At 42.3% G+C, this 21,259-nt stretch overlaps 1 protein-coding gene across 1 annotated transcript in view; it reads right to left on the bottom strand.

Annotated features, from left to right (window-relative positions):
- Positions 1–6,987: 6,987 nt before the first annotated feature.
- Positions 6,988–21,259, bottom strand: part of SLC22A16 (solute carrier family 22 (organic cation/carnitine transporter), member 16) — a 55,547-nt gene continuing 41,275 nt past the window's right edge. The window contains exons 6-10 of the mRNA XM_012651136.1: positions 19,277–19,811; positions 16,374–16,501; positions 13,935–14,044; positions 13,020–13,119; positions 6,988–7,200 (exon numbers count right to left, since the gene is read on the bottom strand). Coding sequence (XP_012506590.1) covers positions 6,988–7,200; positions 13,020–13,119; positions 13,935–14,044; positions 16,374–16,501; positions 19,277–19,811 — 1,086 coding nt within the window. The remainder of the gene's footprint in view (positions 7,201–13,019; positions 13,120–13,934; positions 14,045–16,373; positions 16,502–19,276; positions 19,812–21,259) is intronic.

Consider the following 21,259-nt stretch of genomic DNA (forward strand, 5'->3'; position numbering starts at 1 on the left):
CAAAACAAGGAAGGGCCCAGGGTCTCTTAAGTGATCAAGCCCAGTCTGAGGATCAGACGCCAAGGCTCAAGCTCTTAACCAAAGCATGCACTTTGGTGCCCGGCGAACTGTCTGTTTCACCTTGAGCAAGTCACCTGACTTCTGAGCTTGCTTCCCCATCTGAAAAGTGGGAACAAACCAAGATTTCCCTCGCAGGTAGTTGTAAGCCTCTGGTAAGTTAAGATACGTAACATTCCTGGTAAGGTGGACCAGGAGATAGAGGGAAAAAACCCACACTGTTTTTTCTCCTACTACACTTACTACTCTCACAGTCACTCAATATAGCATTCCTGTGACTAGAAGTGTGGGGCCGTTTCCCCCGCAGGCTAAGCAATCAATTCTGCAGATTCCCTAGCGGACATCAGCAGGGTGTCCTCTGACTCCATTCAGTTCTGACACTGGCTACCTTACCTGGAGATGGCGTCAGATCCCACAGCTTGAGGCTCAGTTACAGGAGACCGCCCCCCCTTTCAGATGCCAATCACAAGCCCCAGGTTGTGGCCTGTTCTTCTGACCAATGGGCTATAATTCGAGGTTCCCACAGCCCCGTCTTCACATGCCGCTGATTAAGGTTCGATTTGCTAGAGCCAGTCACAGAATTCAGGGAAACACTTTACTTACGTTTGCCAGTTTGTTGATAAGGACGTCAGGAAGGATGCAGATGAACAGCAGATGGCAGAGATACAGAGGGCAAGGCCTGTGGGAAGGGGTGTGGAGCTTCCATGCCCTCTCTGGGGCACCATCTTCCAAGAACCTCCCTGTGTTCAGCTGTCTGCACTCTCCCCTGTCCTTTTGGCCTTTAACAGAAGCTTGTCTACCAGATGCTACGGATTAAATCATTGGCCATTGGCAATCAACTTCGCCTTCAGCCCCCTCTCCCCTCTTGGGCCTCAAACCTCTAATTATGCCTTGGTCTTTCCAGGTGACCAGCCTCCATTCTGAACCTGTCTAGGGGCCCCCAGGCCACCAGTTATCTCATCAGCATACAAAAGACACTCATATCACTCCAGAGAGTCCAAGGGTTTTAGGAGCTGTATGTCAGAAAACAGAGATGAAGATCAAATAAATATATTTCACAATAGCACAGGTGGTGTCACATTTTATCGAGCAGCTATTATAAAAAAAATCAATCAACAAACATTTGTAGAGCACTTTGTCCAAGGCATACTGTAAGGGCCATAACAGACTTAAGAATTTCTAGGAGGTTTTCTCCCTCAAGAAAGGAAGCAAGACAGTCCTCTAACAACGGGCACAGATGCACTATGAGGGGCTGTGAGGGCTCAGGAGAGAGGGGAGTATGATGCACCCGCATGGGTCCAGGGGAGAGGATGGCAAGTGAGGAAGGCTCCAAAGAATCAGTGGGATTTGGATGGACAAAGGAGAGGAGGGAGAGAAATCTCAGGAGGGAGAATGGTGTGAGCAAAGCCTCAGAGGCAGGAAGCTCAAAGCGCCTGAGGAAAGGGAAGGGGTGTGCAAGGGCGGAGTGTGAAAGCGGGAAGCAGGCCAGGCGGAGGGCTGTGTTCAGCGGGTGGTGGCCGCCACAGAAGGTATCTAGGAAGGCCCCTCCTGCCCCCTGCCAGGGTCAGGGCTCTCCTTTCCTCTGAAAAGCAAGAAGAGGTGAATGTATTTAGAAATGAAACCCAGAAAGAAAGTTTATCTGTGTATGGGTAAGACTAGTAAGTCCTTTATCTTGCTTTACACGGAGCTGTAGCAATATGATCAGAATGAGGGATCATTCAGAAAACTGAGAAAACCGTGACTGAGGAGAGAGCTTAAAACAGCCCTAGGGACGGTCTGGTGGGATCTAGTGCCATCACCTTACAGGCGAGTGGCTGAGGTCCAAAGAGATGACGTGGTCTGCCTGGGACTGCCGGCGAGCTGGGCTTCACACGCCCCCCACTGGGGCTGCGGGGGTCCCCGGAACCTCACCTCTGCAGCACATTTGGGGCCTCCCCTCCCACCCTGCCCCTCCTGCTCTGCCAGTAAATTAAGGGCCTGAAGCCAATGGAACCTGCGTTCTTCAGAGGACTGTTGAAGCCAGGCTCGGGGGCCCGGGATTCCCACATGTGCAGCAACAGGTCAGGACAGGGCAGCAGGGAAGGTGTGAGCCAGGGCGGCTCAAGCCTCTGCTATACTGGCAAGTAGCCCTGATTCCAGACACAGAAGTAGTGCAGTTATAATCGAGCCCTTTCCTCTTCATAAAGTAAGACTTTCAAGACTTACTTATTGGAACTTCCACGAAGATCTCTAAGGTTTGGTGTCTGATGTGGTGGATGAGCCCAGAGAGAGGCAGGGAACGAATGATGAAAATGAATTTACTCGGAGAACTAGCAGTTGCCAGTAAAATACCAGTCCACCGTAGACTTTAGAGATAAAAATAGCACCATTGCTGACTTCTGGCAAATTCAGACACGACAACAAACACCCACAACTCCCTGACACTCCACTGGGGGAAGCTGCCAAAGACGTTGGCTTCCATAGTCCACCTTTACAATCTTAAATCAGAAAACGCTCCTCTCCGCCATCGACAGGAATTTATTACGCACCCCTTTGCATACATCATTTTGTAGAACGAGCCCTTTGCATTTCGTATGTTTTCAATAAATATTTGAAAGGGGATGGGCAGGCCCTCAAAACTGAGCATTTGGTTGAATATATTCAGACCGTATTTTGCATATGAACTTCCCCAACAGCACACTTTTTAACAGTGATTTGGGGGGAGATTCAGCTTTTGTGGGGTCTGAAGTTTATACAGTTTCAAGAGCCCTCTTTAAAGTAAAAAATATATACCAAATCATGAAAGAAAAACTGCCCATGACCACTTTGATGCCATCTGACAGAGGAGGAAATTGATAGAAGGAAAAACAGAGTGGAAAAAGGCAGTGGCCTTAACTGATCATAGTGAAAATATTACGTTTGTGAAATTTATTTAATGAAAAATTTTACAGAATCTTATGACTAACTGAACCCATTACTAAAGTCCCTCACAAGAGCCAGCGCAAGTGAAGGGGCCTGAAGTTTACGCATCGTTGGCGTCAGAGTCAACCTTCCCTGCGGTGATCATGGACCAAAACTGACTGCCAGGTCACAAGGTAGATGGCAGTTATCCACAGATGACGAAATTGCAGAGTCCACACGGGAGGACAACAGTACGTTGCAGGGCACAGTCAACTGAGGACAGCAACAGCATGGTGGAGCTCTGACAGATGGGTCCCAAATGCCCACTGGCCAAGACCAAGACTGGACAGGACACCTAACAGGAGGTGGAAGAGTACACAGAGAATGGAGAAACAGCATTGTAAAATACTAGGCTCGTGCAAGGTGGCATTAAATGATGTAGATATATTTTTCATTTAATCTCCACATTCCCAACAGGGACATTGTATTATGACCCTGAATCTCCAAATGAGAAGACTGAAGTGAAGAAAGTTGATTTGCTTAAGCAGGCAGGCTTTTAGCCAGGCTTTTTAGCTCACAAGCGTCCACTGCCTCTCCTGCTTCACTGGCTGCCAAGGTCAAGTTAATGCAGGGCGTTAAATAAAACCGAGTAACAAGGGCACCCGCCTGAAGCTTACCTACTTGTATGTGGCTTGTTCTCTGACCTTTCCAATGCTGTAGTGAAGTATTCCTTGAAATATTCACAATCAGAGACAGCTACGATGTGCTGTGACCAGGTTCCAACTATTATAGATACATGTATCATCACTATTTTCCAAGTATAAAATCAGAAGGTTGCACATATTAAGAAATCCTGAAGGAACAAGGGATGTTCAGCTTCCTGTATGATGAATATTTGAAAATTGTCACAATGAAAAGCCTAGTTTTTCTCCCAATAAAGAATTTTTTTCCTTTTGAATTAAAAACACTTTTATCAATGTTGCTGGATATAAGATCAACATATAAAAATTAATCACATTCTTATATCCTGGCAATATGTAGTTAGAAAATATAATTATTAGAAATTTAGCATTTCTAACTGTAATGGACATTTATAACTAGGAATAAATATAACAAAAAATGAGCTGGACCTTTATGGAGAAAATTATATTTCACTGAAAGATATTAAAGCTGACCAAGTAAATGGAGAGTTAACCCATGACAGTGGAGAAAAGAGTCAATACTAGAAAAGAGTAATTTTGCCCTAAATTAATCTAAAAATTTAACTCAATTCAAATTGAAAGCATAACAGGCAGTTTCAGTAGCATCAGTGGGAGTGTAGTCTCCTGGGCTTCTGGTCAGCAACAAATGTGGTTTCAGCATAAGCAGTACGTACAGAAAGTGCATGTCTGCCAGCTCCCAGCCCAGCCATGGTAGCGGCTTCCTGATCTCTAGGCAACTTCTCCTTCTCCATTTTGTTCCACCAGTCCTTTCTACACTTTTGTGACTAATTCTTGCATTAAATTCCTTTGTTAGAAATATTTTGGATGGTTTCTGTTTTTCTGACTGGAAATCGACTGATACAGAGATACATACATGGATGTTGTGGTCTGAATGTTTGAGTCCCCCAAAAGTTCATATGTTGAAGCCCTTACCCTCAATGAAATGGTAATTGGAGATGGGGCCTTTTGGAAGATATTTAGGGTTAGATGCGGTCATGGGGGTAGGGCCCTCATGACAGGATTGGTGCCCTTATAACAAGAGACATCAGAGAGCTTGCTCTCTCCACAAATGCATGTGCACAAGGAGGAGGCCGCGTGAGCCCACAGTGAGATGGTGGCCACCGACAAGCGAGGAAAAGAGGCCTCAGAATGAAACTACCTTGCCAGCACCTTGACCTTGGACTTCTCGGCCTCCAGAACTGTGAGAAATAAATTTCTGTTATTTAAGCCACCCGTTTATGGTATGCTGTATGGCAGCCCACATTGACTAAGACCATGGGCAATACAAATGTAAAGAAATGCCCCCAAATTCGTGTGCTGAAATTCCAACCCCCAGAATGTAACATATTTGGAGATGAGGTCTTTAAAGAGGTGATTAAATTAAAATGAGGCTGTTAGCATGTGGCCCTAATCCGATATGACTGGTGTCTTTACAAGAAGAAGGAGAGACACCAGGAGTGCCCACGCACAGAGGGACAGCCACAGGAAGAGGCAGCAGGAGGGTGGCCAGCTGCAAGCCAAGGAGAGGCCTTAGGAGAAGCCAACCCTGCTGGCACCTTGATCTTGGACTTTCAGCCTCCAGAACGGTAAGAAAATAATTTTCTCTTGTTGAGGCCACCCAGTCAGTGGTATTTTGCAATGATAGCCCCAGAAAACTAATACAGAATATAAAAATAAAGTCAAGAAAATATCAAATATTAGCTAAGAGGAAAAATTTAAATGACAGTAGAAAAACAGGCTGAGGACAAAGAAAAAGGAGACAAAATAAGAGATAAGAGAAAAGCTAAACAAATGTCTTCCTCCTTTCTTCTCACATCTGTTTGCTTTGGTTTGTTTTCTTTCATAAAGGGAGAAAAGTTCTTGGTTTTATTTATATTTATTTTATTATTTATTTATTTTTACAAGTGGAAAGTCCACATGAAGAGCTGAGCAATTACCCAAGGAGCTGAATTAATATAAAAAATCTATAATTCAGGTCAAATCCCTCCTTTTTTCCCTTAGCAATGCTTTTTTTTTTTTTTTAACTCACATCTATATAATTGCCTTCTTTTACTTGCCTCTGCAGATAACACCAATACTTCATCAATGCACATGCACTCACTGGACATAAGACACATTCAACAGTAAAATTTCAAGAGCAAAGAAAAAAGAATGAATTTATGATTTAACCATAGTAAGAAAAAACCCAAAACCTCTGGGAAGCTTACTGTAAATCTGAAATGCATTCTTCTAACAGATAAAACTATGACACAATTTGCAGTTGAATTGTCCAGGATATTAAACTATTTTTGAAAGACTATGGTTTTTTGTTTTGTTTTGTTTCATTTTTGTTTTTTGGTAGAGACGGGGTCTCGCTCTTGCTGAGGCTGGTATTGAACTGACCTCGAGCAATCCTCCTGCCTCAGCCTCCCAGAGTGCTAGGATTATGGGTGCAAACCAAGACTGTGGTTTTAAGTGAAGTTGGGGAAACAAAATTTAGTAAAAAAAAGAGTAAAAATCATCAGGTAAATTACTTTTAAAGAGGCAAGAATACTTGCAAAATTTTTGACATTGGCAACAGATCCAGATGGCACTTCAAGTCAGTTTCCTAGATGATCTGCAAACTGGAAAAGTTTTCAGTGCACCAAAATGCCACAGTTGCTCTGTACTGTGAGGAAGACTTACAGAGACGATTTGATAAATTTGGAAAAAATAAGAATATCAGACTAGAAAACTCACTCTTGGACCCTGGCAGGTGTATGTCCCTTAACTGCACCAAACACAAGCATATTTGTCTGCACATTCAAGCCTTCTTGGCTCAAGGTGCTGAAAAGCAAGACATCTTTTTTGTAGCTCTAGTTTTTTATGGTTCAGTTGTGAAGACAAACATTTTTGACAGAGCATTTCTGAGTAAGACTTGTATTTAGAGCTATGATTCTCAGAGAGGGGAAAGAATATCAGAAATGGAATCTTCAAGGGGCTTTGTCAAAAGAAACCCACTCTCACACGGCCCCTTCCCAGGTGACAGCGCCTGGAGAAATGGGGAGGGGCAGCATTGGTACTGATGGGAACACGTGTAATCCCTGTGTGGTGGCGTTGGAGGAGGGAGAAGGTTGAGAATCAATGGCATAGAAAAACAAATGTTGAAAAAATATTTTATAGCGATAGGAAAGCAGTTTTTAAAAAATGAGAATTCTCATCTTGGTTTTTTAATTTCTTTTACTTTTACAAAACAATTGTTTCAAAACTTTCTTACAAATTTTTTTAAAAGACACATAAACAACATGCAGGAGATGAGAATAATATTCCTGTAATACAAAGGCATTAACATAAACAGTATGTCAGGTGCTAGACAGCACATATGGCACATTTATTCACCGGGGCTAGAATCCCTGGGGTTAATCCCTTCTGTTTTTTCCAACACAATATTATTAGTTGTGGGAGACAATTTACTTGAACTTCTATCATTTTTTGACTCCAGTTTTGCAGCCTCCTCCCAAGTCGTTGCCAGCGGCTTCCCGTGAGTTTCTGGAAGATTTAGCGTTAGCACTCCACTTATAAAGGATGTAGTCCCAACCAATAACTAGAAGGAATTAAAAATAATAAGAACGATGATGATAAGTGACACACCAGGAAAGAAATGTACCCTTCAGACAATAATAATTTCTCAACCTTTTTCCGAGGGTAATAGAATTGAATGTGACCTAACAGTCACTATTCCTTGGTGAGACCTTAGTTTACTTATGCTCACTAGGAATTATTTAACTCATCGACTAGGCTTAATCTGATGATTCATTAATTCACTCATCCATGAACCACAGTGGAGTGCCTCCTCCATTGCCAGCTTCTGCCCGCATTGTTATTCCTGTAGGCACTGTCCTAGGAGTGGTGGTCACAGAGAAAAAAGACCTTGACCCACTTTCCAGACTCCAGAGTCTCCTGGAAGGGTCAAGCATCTGAGGCCGGCGTTGGTACTTCCCAGTCGGGGGCTGTCTCAGTCAACCCTGCCTGCCCCAGTACTCGGTACACTATCCACTTGCAGTAAATGATGGGGAATGAATGAATGAATAAACGAATATATGCTTCGATAAACCAGAACCTACAGAATTTAGGGAGAAACAAAACAAAGGCAATGAAAACTAATTGGTACTTTTGGGGCTGAGGGAGAGTCTATCTGATTTCCTATAAAGTTCTGTATGACTTCTTTACTTTCCAGATTTTGACACAAAAAAGGCAAACTTTAAGCCTAGCACCAAGGTGTTTGCTTTCAAAAACGCAAGTCACATTAAAAATTAAAGTCTGAATAGCTATTCTCTGTTGATCATTATGAAGATGTTGGGTGATTTTTGGAACTAAATCTCTAGACAATCTGTCAAAATACAATCTGTCCTTACATAATTTAAACTCCTTTAGCAAAAAAAATACTTGCTGGAAAGACCCCATAAAAATAAATTAAGGCATGGTTTTTCGATAAATCCACATACTTGGTACATTTACAGCCTCTGAGAATGAGAATCATAAAAAACATAGTGCAGTTGTGAAGTGATGCGAGACCACATCCATAACAGATGAGACCTAGGAAAGCAGTTTTTTATTTTGCTTTGCAGAGCACTGATAACCTAATTCTTAGAAATATATGAGTAAGCTTAACCCAGAAGCGGTAGCAGAATTTAAAGTGACATTCCAAAGGATTTTTAAAGGTGTTTTCTGGTGTCTCAAGACATAGCAGGTAGATCCACTAACCTAGAAACTGCAGAAGAGCCCTATGTCAGGGTCTGAAAAACACCAAATAAGTCTAAAAATTAAATAGAATCAAATGGAAGATCCAAGACAGAACTGAATTTTTCTTCTCAGCTTGGGAGTAAGAATAGTAAAAAAACAAACTCCCCATCTCCTCCTCAGTCCTGCTGCCCTGGCCAGCTCCCCCCATCCCCACAACCCCCAAACCAAACATCCAAATGAGCCCCCACCTCTCCTCCTCCTGGCCAGGGGGCTCCCCTCATGCTCTCCAGACCCCTTCAGCCCTCACCTAATCCTTAGAGGTCTCCAGCAATAGTCCTCCCTCCTCGCATACTTTTGACCTTTTCCTTTCCGCTGGCTATTTTCCCTGAGGAAAAAGGAAAGTTCTAGAGCCTTTTATAATCTCCAAACCCACTGTGCCTGGGTACTTGCCACTTGCTACCTGGGTGGTCTTGGACAAGTTACTTAACCTCTCTGCTCCTCAGTTTGCTTATCTGTAAGTAAAATGGATATAAGAATAGTACCTGCCTCAAAGGACTGTTGAGAGGATGAGACTAAATAATACACTTACGTCACTTAGAACAGTGCCTTGTCCATGGGCAGCAGCCAGTAAATGTTAGCTATCACTGCTACTATTACGTCTTGAAAAACAAGATTTTTTTTAATGCTCCATCATTATTGCTGTTATAGCTTTTAACAAGATGCATACTTCGGGCCACACCTGCTCCAGCCTTCCCACCTATCCTCTCCCCAGCTCTCGCTGCCCCTCTGCAGCCTGACCCACCCCGCCCCCACAGAAACTGCTCTGCTAAGCCACAGGTCCCTCGCTGCCCAACCCAAGGGACCTTTTCCTGTCCTGCTCTTACCTGGCCACTGTCCTCTCCTGCCTCCCTCCCCTCTCTGCTCCTTTGGAGTCCAGGTCACCCACCACCCTGGCTGCTCCTCAGTCCCCTGCCATGGACCCCTCTTTCCACTACAGCTTAAATACTCCCAGGGTTTCTCTTCGAACCTTCGCCTCCAGCCAGGGCTGTCTCAAGCTCCAGACCTGTGAAGCACCCCCCTGCCCCCCGCCACTTGCTGGACGCACCCCCCGGCCGTCCTGCAGGCACCTCACACACGGTATTTAGTGTGCTGCCCTACCCCACCGCAGGCCTGTTCGCCCTTCTGGGATCCCTCCAGCCTCCAGAACGACTCCCCGTTCTCCACCACAGCCATCTGTCTGGTCACCAGCTCCTGTCACTATAACTTTTCCATTCTGTCCTCTCCAACCTGCCTTTAGCTTGAATGTTCTTCCGTACTGACTTCTTTCAAGATCTTTGCCTCTCTTTCCAGATGTATCTCCTGACTTCCCACAAGACACCTGGATGTGAGCGATAATGTTGCGTCCAAACACAAAGTGGCCGTGCTCCTTTTCCCCTCTGAGCCTTTGCTTTTCTGTTCCCTCTGCCTGACATTCCCTTCTCTCCTCCCCGACCCAGCTGACTCTTACTGGTCCCTCCAGACACAGATGCCTCCCTCGGGACCGGAGCTGGGTTGGTAGCCCTCTCCTAGAGCCCCACGGCCCCAGCACTTCCTCTCTCCAGCCTTTTGCTCCAGGTCGGGCGACAGTCTGCTCTCCTGCCTTCCCTGTCAGACCGGACGTTCCTCTAGACAGAGGCTGTTTCCTTCATCTGCTCCCCGGCACCTCGCAGGCTGGTCAGTTCAACATCAACACTCAACAAATCTTTACCAAATGAGTTTGTGAACACACACACAAAAAAGAATTGTGTCCACCTTTTTTAGATTACTAGAAAATAACAGTTGGTAATAAAAGCATCAGAACGAGTGGTTTTCATGTGTCTTTTTTCAAAAGAGAAAATATAAACTTATCTTCTTGACTAATGTTTCCATTCCTCAAAATGAAAACATTGGCTGCCCAGGCAGTTTGACATCCATAAACAAGAATAATGGGAAATTTATCATTTATTTTTTTTCACTCATTAGAAACAACAGGCAACTTTTGTTGCATCCAAATGAAGGACCTTCACAGAGTATTTCTGCAAAGATACACAAGACCCTGCTGCCAGAGGCTGTCTTGAGGAAGGGGACCTGGAACCTTTAGGGTCAGGGCGGAGGAGGGGCTGATTCTGCATCCCCTCTTGGATTGTTTGCTTGCTAACTTCATGTGAAAGGTAGTGGGGTTATTTGGGTTCGAATCTCAGCTCCATCACCTTTAAGGTGTGTGACATGGGCTAATAATTACCTTCTGTACAGCAGTCTCCTCCTCTGTAAGATGGGAATAACAATGGTATCTGCATTAAATGAAGACTAATTTTTCCAAAGCACTTAAAATAGAGCCTGTTAAGGATCTGTTAATCAAAATTTCATAGTCTTAATCGACCCTTACAGAGATTTTTAAAAAAAAAAATTTCATTTGGTTTTAGTCAATTTAAAGAAGTTTGCTTTTACAGATATATCTATTTTCTTTCAGTGTGCTTTAACTTATTGTTCTAAAAAACAGCTTTCCATTTTTATCTTTTTTTAAAATGAGAAACACAAAATGCTAGCACAAAGAAGATGCTTCTAGAGAAGTCCATGCCCTAAATAGGGTGGTAGACTCTCCAAAATCACCTCGCTATGCAGGCCAGACAGTCTATACTATTTTTCAACTTCAGAGTTAGCCCGTGAAAGAGGCTGGGATCCTAACACCCCAGTGAAGTAAACTTTACTGAGCCCCCGGTCCTGGGACATGGGAGACACTCATGCTAAGCCAAGGATCCCCAAAGAGCAACGTGCACACCACTTGTGTGCACAAGGTGACTCTAGGTGGTACCGAACACTTTGTTTTATTACTTTTCAGATTATGTTAGTGTTAGCGTATTTTAGAAAAACATGTAACTAGCCTAACACCCATGATTTCACTGATACTATTGTTCTGGACAAAGCTAATTTCAAAAAAGCCAATCCATTTGATCTAAAACATGAAGCGAATTACAGCATGGGTGGCACACGAAGTGAGGAAATGCTTTGCTGGGCCCAGTGGTGGGCATGCAAAATGCCCTGCTCTGCAAGAGCTCAACAGTCTACCCAGGAGACAAAGACACACATGCACATGATAAAGCCAGACCGTGCTGTGGACTGGTGGGGTCATTGGATCTGGATGGCCTGGGAAGGGGGATACTTGGAAGGACACTTAAAGGACGTGATTGTTCGGCAGGGTTGGAGTGTGAGAGGGAGGAGTGTTCTCTTTGGAGAGGCTGTTAGGCAGAGGCATGGAAGGGGAGGGAGGGGGGGTGAGGACAGGGAGGAGGCAGGCAGGACTTCGATGTGGGGTGAGTGTAGAGAGGAGGGGAAGCTGTGTGAGGAAACAGAACAACAGGGAAGATCCGCCACAGAGGGTTGGTCTGGAAAGGCCCTGGACATCAGCTGAGCTTGGATTTTATTCTGAAGATAACGGGCCCTGGGCCATGGCTGTGGTGTCTTCTATGCTGTTCTGATGGGGTGTGGGGATGGGGTACAAAGAGAAGACCAGGGAGGTGATGAGGAATTGAACTGGACACTGGAAGCAGGCAAGCAGGGGCAGTTTTGAGGGAAAATGTGAGGATTTGATGACTAGCAGATTGGGAGGAGAGAAGGGAAGAACAGGGTAAATAAAAAGCTGATGCTGCAGTGTCACGCTTAAGGCCATTGACTTATCCTTAACCAACAGTGGGAGACAGTGAAGTCACTGGCCAGTTCTCATGGGGAAATGTCGGTTTGTTGTAAGACATCCAGGGAGAATATCCACGAGGCTAGTAGAAGCAGGGGCTGCAGCTGGGAGGAGAGGTAGGAACTCAGGACGGGTCACACATGCAGGGAGAGGGGAGGAGCCAGGAGGGAATCTTGGAGAATGAGTCTATTTAAAGGGCAATCAGAAAAAAGAAAGAGGAAGCACTGAAGGAGACCCAGAGGCAGCAATGGCAAAGACACTCAGGGGAAGCGTGGAGGAGGAGGGCGGGCCCCCAGGTCCCTGCTGGGATGCCAGTGCTATGCACCGCTATGCCTCCCCTCTGCAGGGCCCGCCCATCCCATTCTCCTCCTGAGCAGAGGGTCATACTAAAGCCAGGTGTACAGTGCTTCCAGTGCCTTCCCCGCCTTCCAGCCCCTGCAGGCGGAACTCTGCAAGCTGAGCACCGCTGCTGTCACTCTTCAACACCAGGCCAGCGGCCCACACTGCCAGAGCCAGAGGCCCCAGAAGGGAAGACCCGCCCACGGGGGCCCCTGGAGCTCAGGTGTGCTGAGAACCACAGATCAGGCACCACAGAACCTTCAGGGGAGCAGGGAGCCTCCAGAACCCTCCTGGCCTGGCAGGCACACAGTGGGAACGCAGGGCACAGAGGCTCTGAGAGAGACAGAGACCAGAGCTCTGCCTTCTGCGGTCATGGATTCTTGACAAGGGTGAAGACAGGCCCTTTCCTGGCAGGCAGGGCTGGAGTGAACAGCTAGGCGGGGGTGGAAGGCAATCAACGGACGATAAAAACAGCAACCACCCGCTACTTACCGGCAGGCAAGCTGTTCATCATGTTGCTACACCCACCCCCATTATGAAATTATAAACTGGCTTCCAATAAATAAACATGGAGAAGGCAATTGGCCACTGTGCCTCTTTGCTGTCTCAGTAAGGGCCTGTAAACTGAGGCACACCTGTGGTAGGAAGATCCACTGGCTCCTGAGGTAGATGAAGAACGGGGCCAAGATGCTCGCCAAGCGGCACACCATGCTGCCACTCCCCACGGCCAGCGACCTGGAAACACGAGGGGATTAGGACAGCAGCAAGGGCCCGGACAAGCCAAGCATGAAGGGCCCAGAGAGTGGGAACTGCCTACTGTGGCCCCCTCTCCACCCTGCAGGAACGGGAATAAGGACAGCCCTAGGCTGCCTAAGGATGTTGAGGTCAACGTCGGACTCACACAGGATGGTGACTGCATAAGATTATAACACTATTGGTACTGTACCTTTTCCATGTGCAGATATGTTTAGATACACAGATACTTACCATTGTGTTAAACTGCCTACAGTATTCAGTACAATCACATGCTGTACACGTTTGTAGCCCAGGAGCAATAGGCCGCCAGATCAGATAGCTTAGGTGTGTAGTAGGCTCTACCTTCTGGGTTTGTGCAAGTACATTCTATGATGTTCGCACAATGACGAAATCGCCTAAGGATACATTTCTTAGAGCGTATCCCTGTCATTAAGCGACATGACCGTATTTACTTAATAACCTCTTGAAAATTTTAAGTGAATTACAAATTTTTCTCTTAAATTTTAGCTTTCAAATTGGTGAAATTAGCTATGAGCCATGCTAATTTGATTTGAAATTTAAAATCATTTTAGGGTAATAGTGTCATTTCAATATAATTTCTCTAATATCCTTGCTAATAAAGTGATAGACAAAGCCTCAGATTCAGAATTTTAGAAAATGTAATTTTCCCATATCTCAGAGTTCCAGGTAACTTCTGTGAAAAGAAAGCATTTATATTTGAAGGCCAAATATAATGAAATGACACACAAGTGAAAGATAACAGGAAAACAACAGAAAAAATAAGTAATCCTTACCTTACAACGGTGGGATACAGCTCTGCTGTATAAAGATAAATAAGGCCAAACACCGCCCCTATGGCAAATTTTGCAGCCATAGTTGCCACCACACGCCAAACATGATAATTCTGAAAAATATTTAGCAAAATAGACATTATAAGTTACATTTTTAAAAGGAAGATATAAAATCTTTAAAATTATCACTTAAAACTTTCTAATTCCTTCAATATTTTTCAGAACAATGAAGAACTTTCCTTTTCTGTTTGAATTTATTTTGTAAACTCTGCTCATGATCTGTAAAAGTTTTCCTTGTTTATGAAATTTAGAAGAAAGTTTTATTTTGCCTCAGCTCCCACCCCAACTTTGGAGGGTTTGAACTGTGAAAAAAAGCCAGTTGGGAAGACTGCTGTGGAATGAGACATGCCCGGACAGTGCTGGTTGCACCAATAAAGGACCCACTCCTTCTGGAATGAATCCAGCAGAATGACTCAAGGAGCCATAAAAACAGACTGTGCCCTTTGTGGCAGTAACCCCTGGTTTATAAATGATCTTCAGAAAATAATTTGAAAGTGATAACTGAGCTATTAGTACAAATTCTCTCTCTCTCTCTCGGTCTCTCTTTTGGCAGATACATTCCTAAACAGCAAAACCTGTCAGTATCTTCTCCTGGGTTTCTGCTATTCCTAATGTGTTCCACTTCCAGTAGTGACTAACAAAGTCCTCCCATATTCCAAATCTTTGTTCTCCTCTCCCATCTGTCAGAGTGACCTTGGAGTTCACGTGTTAAGTATGGCAGTGCCTGTTTTAGCCTACATCCCTGAATGACTCCATGGAGCCAACCAAACACCCTGACCACTAGCACTGCAGCCAACCAGGTACACCCACATTGAACTTTCTATGAACAAGAAATGAATGTCTATTATGTTAAGCCATAGCAATTTTGGGATGCCTCTATTATAGCAGCTAGTAGCACTTTAATTATATTGTAGACAATATTTGTTAAATAAATTAGCATGATTTTTAAAAAAAAATTTGTACTGTGTTGACATTGCCATTTGGGGAAAAAATTTATTAGAGGGGAGTGATTTGTGGTTGTGGATTAGTGCTCTATTTCTAGAAATCTTCATCAGCCACTTTCCCGTCTTCCTCATTACTGTAGAACTGAAAGGTTCTAGGGTTCCCCTAAATCTTCACCAGCTCAAAGGCAGTTGCCATCAACTCAACTAGTACAACTGCAAACTATTAATACTTTTTAAAAGGTATGGATAAAGTTCCCTCAAATTAGCAGAGACTTCCTTGTCCTGAGTAGTTTTATTGTGCTCAATTAGTTGTATATCAATCACCTGGAAAGTTCAGTTATATAAAACATTTGGCTCACCAACCCTGATAATTAAGTAAAGACTATAAAGGAAGTCTCTAGTCAGCTTAAATTAAATTTCAAGCAATACACAAAACTTAAAATGCTTTGCTCTAAATGTTGATATACTATTGCTCAATCATTATATAATCACTGGAGAAAATTATCTAGAATATTTTAAAGTATTGTTATAGTGATATTTTCCAAATCAAGAATTCAAACACAGGTTCTGATAACATCTTTTTGGGGAAGAGGGGAAGCACTTCTGGATGCAAGAGGTATTCTAGGGGACATAGTTTGCCAAGATACAGGAATGTGAAAGTCATTTCAGTAGTTTATGGCAGTGTTTCTCACTAGGAAACTGCATTTTTAAAAACAAGCTCCTTGGGAGATCGTGCATACTAAAAATTGGAAACTACTAATGTACTGCAATGAAAAACAAGAGTATTTAAATTGGAACAACCCCGAATATTTGGCGCATTATAGCCTTCAGCTGTCTCCATGGCTTCCTCCCTCATTCAGTTTCTATTCACATTACCTTCTCTGACAGGCACGTAATCCTCGACCACTCTAGACAAAACACTACCCATGCATGCCCTCTCTTTCTCTCTAATTTACACTCACACACAAAGTCATTCTCTATCCTTCTTCCTGTTTTGTTTTTATTCATCACACTTACAGAAACTTGACTCGCTACATGTCCCCAGCACCTGGCACATAACAGATGCTGGATAAATCTTTGTTGAATGAATAAATGAATGAGTGGATATTAATATGAGGATAATCACTGGAAGCTGTGATCAACTTTCCTCACACAAGATTACTGTGTTTACAAAATACAACACTGAGCATCTCTGGGGAGTGGGATTACATGCTTTTTAAAACATTTCCTTTTTTTCTTAAATTTTCTACAACAAAGTTATATTATTTACATAACAGAAAAAGAATGTTTAAACATTTTAAAGTATTATGTATTAATATATACTCTGTCCATGTGTCTGAGTTGATTGTCATACTTAATTGTAATAAGCCAAAATTCTTCCCCTCAAACTGTCATTGTATAACTAACTGTTCCCTAAATAAAACATGAAATAACTCACCTCGGGGATCACCATCATCACCCCACAGGACAGTGCACTGAAGAAAAGGGAGAAGGCCAGAACTGCTTTTCTCCCCACCCTGTCCATCCCGACGCACACAAAGATATAGGCAGGAATTTCCACTGCACCTGTCATTGAACAAAAAGCCCTCTATAAAGCTGTGCGCCCAACAGCACAAGGAACCCCACCTTCCAATTCACCACCTAGAAGGAATGGTCAGCCCTCTCCTCACTTACAGGGGCCTTTAGAACCTATCTGAGCACTGCCCAAGAGGCAGCAAAGCCTACTGCTCACTGGAGCAAGGATCAGGGTTTCCTGTGAGATGCTCTAATGCCCATAATCTGTCTCGCATCTGCAAAACCAGAGCTGAAATTCCCACCAGCCCCAAACCATCTCAGGAGATGAAAACTTGTTCAAAAATTTCACAGCAGAGAACTACTGACCTGCTGTCTCTTTGCATCTGTTAGTAAGAGAACTAATAGGAAGAGTCATGACATGAAAAATCCACAACAGTAGATAATATAAAACCATGTATGTTTGTCTTTGGAAACATTTTTGTATATATGAGATTGCCCAGTTTCTTGAGAATTTATAGCTCCAGGAAAATTAAGAAACTATATCATGAAGATCTAAAACTCCAGCTTTCTTAAGCTTCCCCGTGCACACTCCACCCCACCTCACCCTCCTACCACTAGCTGCTCTATTCTAGGAACACTGCACCATTTCTCACATTGAGGTGGAGAATGGGTTTGAAGTCAAGATGGGCTCTTTCCACAAACTTGTTAGTTTGCCCAAAAACAGAGTGAAATTTTTTTTCTTAAAATGACTTCTCTCATAATCCCTGCTGAGCTATAACAAACACAGATGTATCATCAGAAAACTTTAATGAGAATCCTTAAAAGCAAGATGTTCTGGGGATGATATAAAATACAGGCAGCCTACACAGAAATAACCAGGAGTTGAGACTAGATGGATAAATACTGATTCCTAATATTTTCCTCATGTTGAGTTCAAATTTGGTTTATGCAAGAAGTCAGGTCTCAAGCTATCCAAAGCCATTATAACCTGCTATTTAAATGAAAGAAGCATGACAACATAAATTATAGTTGCATGTATTATTTGCAAGTTATTTTTTCAACTAAAATCTCTAAATTAGGGACACTTGAAAGTAGAAAGATCCCAAAGATACCAGATCTCCAAGACATATTAAATTATAAAAGAAAAAGAACTCACAAATAACAACATGTAGTGAATGACCTCACTTATGTTAAAACATAAAGCATTTATATGCACAAATATATGGAAATATATAGAAAGAGATGTGAAAGGGTACAAGCTAAACATTATAGAAGTTACCTCTGGGAAGAGTTCTAGGATGGGGATGGGTGGAAGGAAGGAAGCAAGGAAGGAGAGGTGGCAGAAAGGAAGGGGGAGGCTAAATTCTTCTGACTGCATTTTCTCAAAAAGATCATGGGAAGTGGGTAATTATGAAAAAAATATGCATGGATTTCAAAAATGTTTTGCACCAAAATGAACTCATACTAACTTGTTATAACAAGTCTGAACAGGATCTAGTTTGAAGCACTAAGAATGATAAGACATTGGTTTGAAAAGAGCCTCTTATCAGAGGTACATGAATTTGGCTAAAATTCAAGCAAGAATAAACATCAAATTTATGGTGAAGCTGGGGTGGAAGAATGATGAAATTGGTGAAATCACTGATGCTTTATGAAAAGTTTATGAGGATAGTGCCCCAAAGAAATCAGCAATTTATAAATGGATAACTCATTTTAAGATGGGAAGAGATGATGTTGAAGATGAAGCCTGTAACAGCAGACCATCCACATCAATTTATGAGGCAAAAATTCATCTTGTTTGTGCCCTAATTGAAGAGGATGGACAATTAACAGCAGAAATAGTAGTCAGCACTATAGACATCTCAATTGGTTCAGCTTATACAATTCTGACGGAAAAATTTAAGTTGAGCAAATTTTCCACTTAATGGGTGCCAAAACCATTACGCCCAGATCAGCTGCAGACAAGAGCAGAGCTTTTGATGGAAATTTTAAACAAGTGAGATCAAGATCCTGAAGTATTTCTTGAAGGAACTGCAACAGGAGATGAAACATAGCTTTACCAGTGAGATCCTGAAGACAAAGCACAGTCGAAGCAATGGCCACCAAGAGGTAGAAGTGGTCCAGGCAAAGCCAAAGTGGACCGGTCAAGAGCAAAGGTCATGGCAACAATTTTTGCAGATACTCAAAGCATTTTGCTTGTTGACTTTCTGGAGGGCCAAAGAATGATAACATCTGCTTATCATGAGAGTGTTTTGAGAGAGGTAGCCAAAGCTTTAGCAGAAAAACGCCTGGGAAAGCTTCACCAGAGAGTCCTTCTGCACCATGACAATGTTCCTGCTCATTCCTCTCATCAAACAAGGGCAATTTTGAGAGCGTTTTGGTGGGATATCATTAGGCACCCACCGTATCGTCCTTATTTAGCCCCTGCTATTTCTTAATCTCACAAAATTTGTAAAGGGCGCCTATTTTTCTTCAGTTAATAAAGTAAAAAAGACTGCATTGACATGGTTAAATTCCCAAGACCCTCAGTTCTTTAGGATGGACTAAATGGCTGGTATCATCACTTAGAAAAGTGTCTTGAACTTAACAAAGTTTATGTTGAGAATAACATTTATAGTTTTTATTTTTATCTTTAATTCAATTTTTCCATGAACTTTTTGAAGTCCCCTCATATGTACAAGTGTTATAGTATAATAACACTAAAAGATATCGTAATAACATGATTGGCAATATTGTTTCTGATAGAAAAAGACTATTAAAAACAAACTAAAAACATGGTAGATATCTCACTTAATTGCCACATTTAAATATATTTTAACTACTTACCCAGGAGGAAGAGGTTTAAGTATTCATTGCCTCCTAAATTAAGAGAATTCAAGGACAGGGAGTAGAATCCCAAACTCCCTGTAAACCAAATCATCCAAACGGTGAGTGTCCTTGTTGAAACAGCACAGTCATAAAACAAATAATATATGTTGTTCATATTAATTCCAGAGGGACTACCACCACCAACAGGCTCTGTTAGATCCAGTGATAAAAGTTCTGACAGTTCACAGGGGCTCCTCCCATTCCACTGAGCCATCATATTAACTATTTGTTGTGCTTCTTGGTATCTTCCCCCTGAGAGAAGCCAAAAAGGTGTCTCTGGGAGCATCCAACAACATAGGATGAAGGGGACAGTCACTGTGGAGAGGATCATCTGATAAAGCCACCAGATCCTGATTGAGTAGCCTGTGAAAGCCACCACCATTGTTCCAATTGCAAAAAAGGAATGCAACTGGATAGAGGCCCACATCCGAAACTTCATTCCGATAAATTCCATGACATACACAAACACCACCACGAGATAGCCACTTGCAGCCTGAAAAACAAAGAAGTGGGATGCATATTTAAGATCACATTTAAAACTACTGAGGCTCTGATCTCTCTGCAAATTGTGTGTGGGCACAAAAGAAAAAGAATTGCTTTCTGAAACTCACATCACATTCATAAAATGGCATTCAATCTGATCCGTCTTTCTTCTTTAAATGGGTCACTTCATCTTTCCCCACCCTCTGCACCCCAAATGGCAAACTTGAGAAATTATTGTAACTGTTAGACACTGCCTTTTGTTTCATTTAAATGTTCTATTATACCATGGATTTATTTCTCAGTTCCTTGTAAGTGCACATATCAATTTATCTGTACACAGGAGGTTCTTATTGTTAAATCCTAATTGTTAAATGTAGACCAAAAATGTATGCTAACTAGTGGAAAGAAATTTGATTAAAACTTTATTTTGGCAGGCAACAAGAGACAAATTAGACTTCATGAAAATTAAAACTACTGTGCATCAAAGGACACTATCAACAAAGTGAAAAGGTAATCTACAGAATTGGAGAATATATTTTCAAATCATATATCTATTAAGGCATTATATAGAGAACTTCTAAAACTCAACAACAAATATTACAAATAATCCAATTCGAAAATGGGCAAACGGCTTGAGTATACATTTCCTCAAAGAAGAAATACAAATGTTCACTAATCATCAGGGAGATGCAAATCAAAACTTCAATAAGATACCACCTCATACTCATTAGGATAGCTACTATCAAACAAAACAAAACAAAACAAAATACAACAACAGAAAATAACAAGTGTTGGTGAGAATGTGGAGAAACTGGAACCCTTGTGCACTATTGGTAGGAATGTGAAATGGTACAGTCTCAATGGAAAACAATATGGCAATTCCTAAGAAAAATAAAAATAGAATTACCATATGATCAGCAATTCCACTTCTTGGCATATACCCAAAGAAATTGAAAACAGGATCTCAAAGAGATATTTGTACCCCCCTGCTCATAGCAGCATTAGTCACAATAGCTAAAACATGGAAGCAACCTAAGTGTCTATCAATAGATGAATGGATAAGAAAAGTATAATATATACATACAGTGGAATATTATTCAGCCTTAAAAAGGAAGGAAATTCTGATATATGCTACAACATGGATGAATGCTAAGTGAGATAAGCTGGTCACAAAAAGAAAAATAACTGCATGATTCCATTTAAATGAGGTACCTAGAGTAGTCAAAATTATAGAGACAGAAAATAGAAGACTGGTTGTCAGGGGCTGAGAAGAGGAGGAATGAGGAGTTGTTGCTTAATGGACACAGAGTTCCAGTTTTGCAAGATAAGAGTTCTGGAGATGCATGGTGGTGATAATTGCACACTATAAATATACTTAACATCACTGAACTGTACACTTAAAAATGGCTAAGATGGTAAATTCTATGTTATGTGTATTTTTACCACAATAAAAAAATT

The sequence above is a fragment of the Propithecus coquereli genome, unplaced genomic scaffold, assembly GCF_000956105.1.
Source record: "Propithecus coquereli isolate 6110/MARCELLA unplaced genomic scaffold, Pcoq_1.0 Scaffold35, whole genome shotgun sequence".
Lineage (NCBI taxonomy): Eukaryota > Metazoa > Chordata > Mammalia > Primates > Indriidae > Propithecus > Propithecus coquereli.